The following is a 13,321-nucleotide window of genomic DNA, read 5'->3' as shown; positions in this document are numbered from 1 at the left end:
CAGATTCCGATCCGGATCCATTTGCGGCTCCTTTTGCCATCCCGCGAAGTAATCGCCTTCTCTCCTTTCTCACTATTTTGCCCCATTTTTCTGCTAATAATTGCGCAGTCGTAGCCCACCGCAGAAGAAGACAGCGAAAGCGTGCTGCATTTTCCTTTTCCTTCTTCTTCGTATATCTTCCACGCCTCGTCTAGGAATTTTGTTGGCTAGGGATTTGGCTCCTAATTCGACGTATTCTATTTCTGTTCTCCCTTTGCCGTGATCCGCTTTCTTTCTCTCTGTTTTTCATACATTTTTCATGTTATTTTCGTCCTTGTGTTTCTTATTTGATCTGCTAAAGTTTGCAGAAAGAAAGGCGTTCTCTTTCGGCTTATTGCCTTGGCCAGGGATTTGGACCGAGATCCCAAGTTTAACGGTTTCTAAATTCCTGGCTTCTTATTGTTCTTGCCCAAAGGAGCCTCCTTTTGGTACTAGGGTTGGAAAAATCTGTTCTTGTTGTATTTGCAATTGTTTGACTTTCACCGTTGTTCGTGATCTTGTTGTTGAAGTTTGATTCCTCTAACAAGGTGCCTCCTTTTCCCCTCCTCTGGTTGTAAATTTGGGAATCTGACTGCTAGTCTCCTTGATGTCGGTGCCTGCGGTCGCGATTCCTGCTGTCGCTCCCGGCGGCGTTTGCTTGAGCTCCCGCCTGTCGCATTGCTCGTCTGAGTATGATCAGAATGCAAGATTCTCCTCATGCAGTAGTACTGCAGCGTCTTCTGCCTCTTCCAGCCGTAAGCCGATCCAGGGTGGTCTCTCGTACCTTTTATCCTCGCCGTTGGCCCGCCTCTTGCCCTCCGCTTCTGGTTCAAGCTTGAACGATGAGCTCTCTCCGCCACGGCTTGACCGGTCAGACGAGCTCGGGAGCTCGTTTTCCTACTCAACCTATTCTTCTTCGCTCAAATACAGAGAGCCCAGTCCCATTGCCGTCTTTCATGGCTCCGTTTCATCTTCTTCCAGGAGCCCACCTTTGCACAGAACCCCTCGGGACTTGAATAGAACCACCGATTGGAGAGTTGGAAGAGACAAGTTACTGAATGGATTCATTGGGCATGCCCTGGGCTCTTGCTTGGATTATGATTCTTACAGCCTTCCAGCTCCAGGTGGTGGTGGCAGTGTAAATATGGAAGATCTCCCATTTGATTTGGAAGAGGATTCCGGCGAAGTACGGACAAACTCTGAACCACATGCACACGATCTCCTTGTTGGAGCCCAGTCGAGGCACAAAATTTTCTATGATGAGTTTGTTGTGAAGGCTTTCTATGAAGCCGAAAAAGCTCACAAAGGCCAGGTAATTTGCTCATGTTCATGATCACTACCAACTAGGACAAACTATTCCGAGAAATGTTTGATAAAATGCATTCTATGTATGTTGTTCGACATGCTCCTTTCTCATGTATTACTGAATGCATGTCAACTGAAAATAAATTTATTTTCGTAATTAGACGCGGGCGAGTGGAGATCCTTACCTACAGCATTGTGTGGAGGCAGCTGTGCTACTTGCAAAGATTGGTGCTGATGCCACAGTTGTTGCTGCAGGGCTGTTGCATGATTCAGTGGATGATTCTTTTATGACATATGATTATATTCTTCAAGAGTTTGGAGCTGGCCTTGCTGATCTTGTTCAAGGGGTATATTCTTATCTCACATGATATTTCATTGATTAATTCTTGTTTGAAAATAGGGCTTCCAATTGTTCTACTTATCTAATCTGCAATATATATGTATTCTCTAGTCAAGTTATACTTAATGATATCTTTAGGTGCAAGGGAAAACAGTGCATAGAGTGATTCAATGGAAGCATTTCATGCTCAAAGTCTAGTCAGTTTGTCCCTGATGAAACATCTTCCTGATATTTTGATTCGTGTAGAAATTGCTTTAGGTGCATGAACAGCATAATGGATTGTATCTTGTTGTCCTTACTGACTTTTTAGCCCTTCTGGTAAGTTACAACATTTTGAGTTAATGAGGAACGAGAACAGTGACTTAACACTGATGTTATACTTGCATCGTAAATCTTCATCAGTAGCTCACAAGGCGCATAATCTACTGACTAGGTCTTTGAACTTTAGAACTGTTTAGTAGGTTGTATGCATATTCCAGTTACCCAGATTAGTGTGAAAGAAATTGATTCAGTGTAAACTTTTTGGGTGGTTTATGGCATATCAGCAGAATATACACCAAGCTTATGTATAGCATTGCTAACATGAAATCTTACCTTTCAGGACAGTGAAAAGACTAGAGATGGAGGATGGTAGTGATCTAAACAAAATTGTCTCTTGAAATCAATTTTCAGAAATTTATTTTCTCTAGTGTGCATTTAGGTTTAGTACAATGGATATCCAAATCTGAAAAGAAAATTGCACTCCATGATTTGAAGAAATGCTGCATTTGTAGTTTTCCTTTGGATAATTCTTGTTGAATATTCCATTGGACCACTAAAATTTTAAGTGATCCAACATTCTGGTCTCAGGATGATTCATAGAGTTTAAGAATTTCTTCTTACCTCATGGTTTGAATCTCATTTTAACTCATGACAAGGTTTATTAATAGAGTTGAAGAACTTCTTCATACCTCACTTAACTGTTATTGTAATCTGACCATGATCATGACAGATAAATCTAGAGGTGGATCACACACACACACACACACACACACACACACACACACACACACACAAACAAAGTATCATGAAGATGAATTCTAAATGCTGTGTGTGATCATGTTTTCAAATTTCAGGTCTCAAAAATGAGTCTCTTGAGTAAATTTGCTCGATTGAACAACACTGCAAGCCGAAAAGCTGAAGCTGACAGATTACACATAATGCTTCTCGCAATGACAGATGCCAGAGCAGTTCTTATAAAGCTGGCTGATCGTTTGCACAACATGATGACATTGGATGCCTTGCCTATGATTAAACAACAAAGATTTGCAAAGGAAACTCTAATGATTTTTGTTCCATTAGCCAACCGGTTGGGAATCTTTAGTTGGAAGGAGCAGCTTGAAAATGTGTGCTTTAAACATTTATACCCAGAGCACTACAAACAGTTGTCTTCCAAACTTGTCAGATCCTTTGACGAAGATATGATTTCCTCCTCTATAGAGAAGCTAGAGAAAGCTCTCAAGGACAAAGGCATTGGTTATCAATTTCTAACAGGGAGATGCAAGAGTTTGTACAGCATTTACTCCAAAATGCTAAAGTATTTTTTTTGATCTTCTATGTTAAACTGAAACTCTTCTTTTACATTAAACATTATGTCGCTTAGAATGTGGTGGTTTATCTTTTTAGGAAGAATCAAACACTAGATGATATCCATGATATACATGGGCTACGCTTGATAGTTGAGAAACAGGAAGACTGTTATGCAGCCCTAGAGATTGTACATGGCTTGTGGCCTGAAGTCGATGGGACTTTCAAGGACTACGTAGCCCATCCAAAAGTCAATGGGTACATCATTGTAGATTTTTTTACTTCATTCCCTGCATCTTAGGTTCTCTTTCTCACTTTTACTATTGTAGGTACCGATCACTGCATACTGTTGTTCTAAGCCATGAGTCACTTCCTCTTGAGGTTCAGATTCGAACTAAAGAGATGCATCTACAGGCAGAGTTTGGGATTGCTGCTCACTGGAGATACAAGGAAGGTGACTGCCAGCATTCTTCCTTTGTTCTTCAAATGGTGGAATGGGCTCGATGGGTCGTGTCATGGCAATGCGAGACTTTGAATATGAGCCATTCATCGTCCTCCGGCGATGCTGATTCAGTCAGGCCACCATGCCCTTTTCCTTTGCATTCTCATAGTTGCCCCTACTCTTACTCTCAACAAAGTAATTACACTGGGCCTGTTTTCATCATCATTCTGGAAAATGAGAAGGTTAGCTTTTTTGCTTCCTATCACCGAGTGCATGTATCAGTCCCAAAGCTAATCCTTCATATCTATCAGTTTTATCTGGAGTAATTCCTAGTCTGGTACTTTTTATTTCAGATGACTGTACATGAATTCCCTGGGAGATCTACAGTCGCAGATCTTTTAAATCAAGTTGGGGGAATTCGCATACGGTGGCCAAACTACACATTCACAGAGAAAGAAGTACTGCAGCCAAGGCTGAACAATCAACCGGTTATTGACCTAAACCAGGAGCTAAGGATGGGTGATCTGGTAGAGCTAAAGCCGGTGATTTCTGACTGGTCGCTGACAGAATATAGGGAGGAAATCCAGCGTATGTATGATAAGGATCTGAGCGTCTCAGGCAGGTAGATCTGGAAGCGATCTATCCACCCATGCTAACGTTGTCATTTCTTCTCCACAACCTGTTTCATTTTGCTGGAGAAGTTAATTCAGCTATGTAATTGTTCCTGTACATAGAAAAAAATAATTGTGCATAAACCATCAAAAGCTCGACTCAAATTCAGTTCGTGCCAAAGGATTGACTATTGAATGCTTTTCTTGCAGATTGAACGAATTCTTCTGTCGAGTGATGGAATTAACAGACACAATAGAGATAAGAATTACATTATATGGTTTAAATAGATCAAATTTGTATAAAATTAGGAGTAAGAAAACCAAAACAAGTTGCTGGCCACACTGTGCATGAAGATCCTCCCATTTTTATAAATAATTTTTTTCCCTTTGAACATTGATAAAGAAAATATGTAAGATCTTAGAACAAACATCCCTTGGACAAAAAATTCTATCCGAAAAATAAACTCTCAGTCGAGTTAATAGTTGCCATATACATGGAACGTCATAGTGGAAGTGTAAACTGATCATTGTGTTCGTGTAGTGAAGTCAAGTGATATTCCAGCTTCAGAGGAAGCAAATCAAGTAGTTTAGCTAACTTTCTGAAATTCCTAGACCTAAGTAATCAATTTCCTAAACCTAATTACCTATTAATCGCCATGTCACCTCGGGCGTATTGCTGCTGCAGATAGAGCGAAAGACAGTTTCTGCGCGGTTTGCTGCAGAGGTCGCAATCGTCGAGATAGACCATCAAGTTTGAGTTTACGTTGATGATAAAATTTATAATCATTATATCTTGATCATATTATATAAAATGAATTAATAAATATATTAAAAATAAAATATATTATAATTAAAAAAATAAAAAAAAAGTAAAATATTTTCAGTTATACATAATTGTACTCCCGATATAAATCATGAAGAACAAATGTTTTATATTAAGAAGTCTAGATATGTAAACAAATCCAATCAAAGTGGAAGAATATTTTATAGAATTTTTAAAAGTAGATGATACATTAAGAAAAAATCTTTTTGATATACTTATTAATATAATAAAGAAAATTAAATTTGATATAAATGACATAAGAGGATAAGGATATGATAATGAGGCTAATATGAAAGGCAAACAACAAGGCGTACAAAAGAGATTGTTAGATATAAATTTTAGAGTTTTTTATATACCATGTGGTTTTCATAGTCTTAATTTAGTATTATGTGATATGACTAATTCTTATCCTAGTGCTATAACATTTTTTGGTGTGATACAACGTATTTACTCATTATTTTCTTCTTCTAAAAAAATATAAATTTTTTTTACAAGATCATGTTTCTAATTTAACTCTTAAATCGTTATCACAAACACGTTGGAAAAGTCATCTTGAAAGTGTCAAAACAATAAAATATCAAGCTCCACAAATAAGAGAAGCTTTATATAAACTTGCAGAAACTAGTGATGATCCTAAAATAAAAAGTGAAGCAAATTCTTTAGCAACATATGCGTTCGAAAATTTTAAATTTTTATTAGATATGGTTATTTGATATGATATATTATTCGTAGTTAATACTGTTAATAAATTTTTACAATATAAAGATATGAATATTGCTATTGCATTAGATCAGTTAAAAGGTCTTGTTTCTTTTTCCAATAATTATAGGGAAAATGGATTCATATCTGCTTTAATTTCTGCAAAAGAGATTACAAATGAAATGAATATAGAACTAAAATTTCATGAAAAATATGTAATTAGAAGAAATAAATGATTTGATAAAAAAGAAAAGAAAAGAAGGCGGCAAGATCCGACGCCGACAACGATAGAGGAGGTGGACTCAAATTAAGTTTTTCCAGCTCGACCAATGGCGACTCTAACGGTCTTAGCGGTGCGCGGCGGCCTCTCCTCTGGGTGAAGCTTTGTTCGCAGCCGTCAAAGACAAACCGAAAGAGGTCCAATAGCCTTCTCTTCTGCTAATCTGAAGGTTTTGATTGCTGGTTTTCAATATCTTCGGTGAAATCAAACTTTTTTGGTCATCTTCTCCAGTGGAACACTGGTGTCTCCGGCCAATAATCAATTGACACGTAGGCGTTGGTGTTTAGGCGGAAACAATTTCAAATTTGGGAGAGTAAGATAGAAGGAAGATCAAGCAAAGGAATTTTTTTTATCACATTTGGTAAGTAAGGCTGCAGACTTTAATTAGGTGATTGTTATTTTCATATAAAGATGTTGAAGGTTATCAACGTGGACCACTATCCTCTATGGGAGTGGGAAAAAAGGAAAGGGAAAGAATCCTTCATGTCATATGGATATTGGGAAGGAAGATGAGGTGGCAATAGAATCATCTAACTTGGAAGCACACTTTGAATGTGTGGTTTCCACAAACTCGGATGAGGTGGCGTATCAAGATGAGGTGGAAGGAGTTGCTGACGTGGAACAAGTAGGGGCTGATGTGGAAGTCCCAACCCAACCTGGCAATGGTGTGCTTCTACAGCCGGAGGAAGGGGAGATCTTGCCGAAGAAGGAACAAAATGAGGTAGCAAATGACAATTCGAACGGAAGGAGGTCTGTTGGAGAAAAGGGTCAAGATGATGAACGGAGGGCTGATGAAGGAAGGAACACAACTGAACGGAATGCATCATGGGCTGGACTTTTCAAGGATAATCGCAAGATGAAGCATGCCATGCACCTTGATCAGTACGCGACAAAAGGAGGGAGGCTATCTTTTGAATATTCCGACCTGGATAGTGTTGAAGATTCACTTGATTATTGTCTTGTAGGATGCTTTATGGGGAGACATCCGGGCAGGAATGGAGTCATTGCGATAGCTAATCGGTGGGGAGTTCCGTTTAAGTTCTTTTTACATAAGAGTGGCTGGGTCATCTATCGTTTCAACACTCAAGAGGATAGGGACAATGTTTTGCACGGTGATCCATATTTTGCTTTTGGAATTCCGATTTTCTTGAAGATAATGCCACGATGCTTTCTGTTCAATGAGGATGTAAGACATGTTCCTGCATGAATTCAATTACATGGGTTGCCTCCAGATTGTTGGTCACAAAAAGTGTTGAGTATGATTAGTTCGGAGGTTGGGAAGCCTTTGTATACGGACAATCTGACACGAACGTGGGAGTGGTTAGTCTATGCTCATCTAATGGTTGAGATCTTGGTCTTTGGAGAAAGAGTTAATGTGATACCTATTACTTTGCCAACTGGAGCCCAGGTTGATATTCGGATTATATATGAGATGGTGCCAGAATCCTGTAAAGTTTGTTGCAAAATTGGACATCGGATGGCAACCTGCCAAATGAATTCTAATCCGGCAAACTTACATTCACAGCAAGAACAACATGCACAAACTGAAAATTTTGACCAGAGACGTAGGAGAACAAGGTCACAATTAGCACGAGGACAAAGGCGACCAAGAACAAGGTCTAGAAATCAACTGAGGCAACAATGGAAGCAAATGCAAAATGCATCGGAAGAGCCAAACCCGGATGTATAGAATTCTCTGGCAATTGTTCTAGTGGACAACACCTACTAACCGTAATCATGTAGCTAAGGGAGCTCCTGGTGTATATCAAGTAGAAGGGGACCAACAGAACATACCACAACCGGAATGTGCTGGTCCGGTTGGGCAGTCCGGTGTGACTATTTCTCTGAATACTTCAGATCATGGAAAGCAAGAGGCAAGTGCGACACTACATTCCACACTGGAGGAAGCATCATCTTCATCCTTGCCCAAGGCTACAACATCAGCCACAAAGGAGGCCTCAGAAGAAGGCACTTGGATCTCGAGGGGAGGGTGGAAACTTCCGGCGCGAGCAGCCCGACGTGGTGATCAATGAATATTGCATCATGGAACATTAGGGGCTTCCACAAGCCCCTTGAACAAGGAGTGCAACACCTCTTCAAGCATAAAGATATTCAAGTAATGACATTATTGGAGGCAAAACTAAAGGAGGAATCTTTAGCTCCAATCATACAAAGGCGATTTGTAGGTATAACTTTGATATGATATGCTATATTGCTCTTTTGAGATAACTTTGTTATATAAGTTACTTTGTCACATTTGTATATGAGTTGCACTCTATTATTACCCGAAGGCCACTATGAGAGGCGCTTACAAATCTTGGTGAGACCATTTCTGAGGCATGGATGATTATGGGAGATTTCAACTCAATATTATCTATCCAAGAGAAGCAAGGAGGTGCGCCTGTCACCAACCATGAAATGAGGGACCTACAAGTCTTTGCCCACACATGTGGTTTAGTGGATCTTCGCTCTATCGGATGTCGGCTCACATGGACCAATGGTATAGTTTCTTGTAATTTGGATAGATCTCTGGTAAACACACAATGGTTGATGGCAGATTTTGATGCTTATATGCGGAGTTCATGGCACCCGGTTGTCTTTCGGATCATTCTTGTGATATAGTGCACATCTTAGCCAAAGTTCGACCCCCGAATCGACCTTTTAAAATTTTGAATTTATGGGCATTACATGAGGATTTCCAAAGGATAGTTAGTGAATCTTGGGTAGCCCCAGTAAATGGTCATGCGCAATATGCACTCAAAGTAAAATTGCTCCAACTAAAGGGTCGGTTGAGAGAATTGAATAAAGAACAATTTGGGCACATCTCAGAGAAGGCAAAAAGAGCAAATGCAGAATTGGAAGAGGTGTAAAAGATTATTTTAGATGGAGGACCCACTCCTGTGGAGTACCCACACATCCGGAAGCGTGCCAACATTCTTGCCGAGGTGGAGAAGCAATTCTACCAACAAAGGGCAAAGAATACATACTTGAAAAGCTCGGATAAGTGTATTAAGTTCTTCCATGACATAGTCAAGAGGAATAACAAGAGGAATGCCATCATTACCATCACTAAAAGGGATGGGGACTGAACAACAAGTATTGGACAGGTGGCGAAAGAATTTGTGGCTTTCTTTCATGAGTTACTTGGGGAAAGCAAGATATGTTCACAAGTGGACAACAATAACATTCCAGGAAGGAAACTTAGTAACAGTCAATCGGAGGCTTTGATTAGGCTGGTGGATGAAGAGGAAATCAAAGGCGCACTACATAGCATTGGATGGGGTAAAGCGCCGGGGCCGGATGGTTATGGTGCAAAGTTCTTTGTTTTTTCATGGGACACAGTAGGTCCGGATTTCATGGCTGCAATTTTGGAATTCTTTTAAGGGGGTAAACTTCTAAAACAATGAAATCACTCCTTGATATACTTGGTGCCAAAGTCAGATCATGCGGAAGGTGTTTCGGATTATCGGCCTATCTCTTGTTGTAATGTGTTCTATAAGGTAATTGCTAAGATACTAGCCAGACGGTTATCATTGGTCTTGGAGTACTTATTGGACCCGGCTCAAGCAACATTTGTGTAAGGAAGATCCATAGGAGACAATATCAACTTGACACAAGAACTCCTAAGGAAATATGCTCGCAAAAGAATTTCGCCAAGGTGTATGATCAAGATGGATTTGAAGAAGGCGTTTGATATGATGGATTGGGAATTCCTTATGGCCGCTCTCATTGGTTTGGGTTTCCCCAATGATTTTGTGCATGGATTAGGGAATGTGTTGTTAGTACAGATGGAATCATATCTCCACAATGGTATGATATTGTCCACTTTGGGCCTAAGCCTTCATGGTTTTGTTCTTGGGCTCTACCCAAAAGGCCTCATACCAATGGAGATATTTTTCATCTTATAAACCCATGATCTTTTCCATGTATTTCCAATGTGGGACTTTGATTGCATCCCAACAATCCTCCCCTCAAACAAAGGACCACTAGAAGCCCCCTATCATTTTTTCCTCATGGTCCGGCTGCCATGTTCCTCATGGTCCGACTGTCATTTTTCTCATGGTCCGGACCTCCCCTACTTCCTTCATTTTTCCTGAGGGTCCCCACATAGCTCTACATAGACCATGACTCTGATACCAATTGTTAGTATAGATGGAATTAGAATATCTCCACAATGGTATGATATTGTCCATTTTGGGTCTGAGCCCTCATAGTTTTGTTCTTGGATTCTACCCAAAAAGTCTCATACCAATGGAGATATCTTCCATCTTATAAACTCATGATCTTTTCCATGTATTTTCAATGTGGGACTTTGATTGCATCCCAACATGTGTAACCACGGCTTCATACTCAATCTCCCTCAATGGTAGCATGTATGAGTTCTTTAGTGGGAGGCGTGGGTTGAGGCAAGGGGATCATTTATCCCCTTTACTTTTCGGATTATGTATTGAGGTGTTATCTAGAAGAATGTAGGCCATTTCCTTGCTGCCATCATTTCACCATCATCCCATGTGCAAAGAGGTTGGCATAACGCACCTTGCTTATGCTGACGACCTCATGTTGTTTGCCCGGGCCGATGAGACCTCAATCAAGCATATAGTGGACTGTTTGGAAGAGAAGCGGGGTTGAGGGCAAATCCATTGAAATCCCACATATATATTGTCGGTGTGGCTGATAGAGTGAAGAATCGATTACTTAACCTCATTGGGTTTCACGAATGAAAGTTTCCATTTCGATATTTGGGTATTCCACTAGCAGCGGAGAAGTTGAGGATTGCTAACTATGGTCCATTGCTTGAGGCAATCACAAGTAAGATAAATGTGTGGCCTAAGCATACTCTTTCATATACCGGACGATTAAAATTGGTAAAAACGGTATTACAAGGGATAGAATATTATTGGTTATCTAGTCTCCCTATCCCCATTGGAGTCATTGACAAGATCCAAACTATTTGTAGAATGTTCGTATGGTCTTCTAAATACCCTCCTATATCTTGGGCTTCCTTATGTCCATCAAAAAATGAAGGGGGGTATGGTATTCGGGATCTTAGTGCATGAAATGAAGCTTTACTAAGTAAGACCTTATGGAAGATTCAATCCAAGACGGATTCATTGTGGGTACAATGGGTGCATCATCATTACATCAAAGGGGTTGAATTTTGGCAATGGGAAGTTAAAGCCTCCGATTCACCACTTATCAAGAGGCTTGTGGATATCCGGAGCAGGTGGAATGAATGGAGTTGGGGAGGCAAACATGAAGATGATAGAGTGGTTTGCCGGAGGAAAGAAAGGGGTTAAAAATATATATGATTTCTTCAAGCCAAGAGGACCTTCAGTGGTTTGGGAGCTATTTGTTTGGAGGGCAAAAATATTACCAAAGCATCATTTCATATTATGGTTGCTAGCACATGCCAAATTACGAACAGCTGATCAGATGCTCTATGAGGAGAACAAGGAATGTGTCCTATGTCACCAACGAGAGAAGTCCAATGGCCACTTATTCTTTGAGTGCCCCACCACTAGGGCTCTTTGTGATAAAGTAAAGCATTGGTTAGAAATTCAACATGATTTTTCAACGTTAAATGAGCTATTTCAGATTTTTAGACGGTACTACAAAGATGGCAACCGCAAGACGAAGGCTCGATATCTTGGCATCTCAAGCATGATTTATGTGCTTTGGGAGGCCCTCAACAAGTCTCACTATGAGGGGAAGACACCAAATGAGGAGATGATGCTTCGGAAGATTCAAATACACGTGTTCTGATTTTTAAACCATGCTTGAGCAAATGGAGGTCCCAATTTTTGGAGATCATCCGGTATTCTATGTCTATCGATTTTTATGATTTTGTTGAATGTGCTACTTGTTGGGTGTTGATGTCTTGAAGAGTTCAATGTTGAAAGTATATAAGTGATTGGATGTGTCACATTGGACGACATGTGCCCAAATGATGTGTTTTAATGTTGATGGCGTGTAGGAGGAGCTACCTCAAGTGTAGAGGTTCAAGCTCCAAGATGGACTTGTATGCTTCGATTCTACTTTGAGTGTACTTAACTCTTAAAGTATATTTATACAATATGTACCTATTTCAAAAAATAAATGATTTGATGAAAATACAAGTAATGAGATGAAACTTTCACCTGAAGAATCTTTTAACATTAATTATTTTAATTATATTATTGATTATGCTATTTCTTCACTTCAAAGTAGGTTTGAACAATTTAAAATATATAAAGATAATTTTAATTTTTTACATGATGTAGAAAACTTAAAATTACTTGATGATAATTTTTTTAAAATAAAATATTTAAATCTTAAAAAAATTTTAACACGTAACATGTTATCTGATATTGATGGTTTAGATTTATTTTTAGAATTAAAAGTTTTAAAAGAAATAATAAATCCAGATTTAAAAACCGCAATTGAGGTATTGAACCTTATAAAAAAATTAAATTCTTTTCCTAATTCATGGATAACTTATAGAATATTATTAACTATACCTGTTAGTATAACTTCAACAAAAAGAAGTTTTTCAAAATTAAAATTAATAAAATTTTATTTACGTTCAACAATGTCTCAAGAAAGATTAAATAATCTAGTAATTTTATCAATTAAAAAAATTTATTAACAAAACTTGAATATAAAAATGTAATTAATAATTTTGCATATCAAAAAGCTAGAAAACTAAATTTTATATAAAAAATATATTTTTAAATTAATATTTTATTTTAAAAAAATTTTAAACCCACCGTTGTCGGTCCCAAGTATGAATGAAAAAGGGTGAGAAAAAATTTTATATTTTAAAAAATGTATTAAAGGTCTAAAAAAATTTTAGTCTAGGGCCTCATGGAACCTTGAGACAGCCCTGATAAGAACAGATTCTATGTTAGCGAATCTGTTCACCAAGGGCCTTGCCACCTAATGTATTTCATTAGCATGTGTTTAATATGTGGGTTCTTCCTTTTGATTAAGCACTCATATAGTAGGAATCTGTATTTAGTGTAATGCTCTATAGTAATAAACACATATATTTTTTACTTTTGTACGTACTAAAGTTATACATGTGCATTATTGGTGCAATCGACCTCTAGTTAAGGTTGACCAAGCTCGAGTTGACTTGAGTGGAGTTTTGATGTTTGATCAATATGTTAGTTGGTTGAAAAAAAAGTTAAGTAAGTCAAAGTTGATTGAATACTTGATAAGATACAAAAGTCTAAGTGGGTCATTGTTGAACGGACAC

General features: G+C 38.7%; 1 protein-coding gene across 3 annotated transcripts; it reads left to right on the top strand.

Annotated features, from left to right (window-relative positions):
- The first annotated feature begins 99 nt into the window (after positions 1-99).
- On the top strand, positions 100-4,478 carry LOC141833541 (putative GTP diphosphokinase RSH2, chloroplastic). 3 transcript variants are annotated; one of them, XM_074721015.1, is made up of 7 exons: positions 100-467; positions 567-1,330; positions 1,485-1,670; positions 2,779-3,239; positions 3,329-3,487; positions 3,559-3,913; positions 4,025-4,478. In XM_074721015.1, the coding sequence occupies exons 2-7, from the start codon at positions 626-628 to the stop codon at positions 4,295-4,297; spliced, it is 2,139 nt and encodes a 712-aa protein (XP_074577116.1). In that variant the 5' UTR covers positions 100-467; positions 567-625; the 3' UTR covers positions 4,298-4,478. The 3 variants fall into 3 exon arrangements, with proteins under 3 accessions (XP_074577116.1, XP_074577115.1, XP_074577117.1); XM_074721014.1 differs by having other exon boundaries at positions 100-1,330; XM_074721016.1 differs by lacking the exon at positions 3,329-3,487 and having other exon boundaries at positions 100-1,330.
- Positions 4,479-13,321: the final 8,843 nt, after the last annotated feature.

This window comes from Curcuma longa, chromosome 8, assembly GCF_044706935.1.
Source record: "Curcuma longa cultivar G26 ecotype Majalengka, Jawa Barat chromosome 8, ITB_CL_G26_1.1, whole genome shotgun sequence".
NCBI lineage: Eukaryota > Viridiplantae > Streptophyta > Magnoliopsida > Zingiberales > Zingiberaceae > Curcuma > Curcuma longa.
This window is presented reverse-complemented; position numbering and strand designations above follow the sequence as displayed.

Coding starts and splice junctions, on each gene's coding strand:
- LOC141833541 (XM_074721015.1), top strand. CDS start 626: ATGTCGGTGCCTGCGGTCGCGATTCCTGCTGTCGCTCCCGGCGGCGTT. Junction 1,331..1,484: donor AAAAAGCTCACAAAGGCCAG/GTAATTTGCTCA, acceptor TTTCGTAATTAG/ACGCGGGCGAGTGGAGATCC. Junction 3,240..3,328: donor ATTTACTCCAAAATGCTAAA/GTATTTTTTTTG, acceptor TTATCTTTTTAG/GAAGAATCAAACACTAGATG.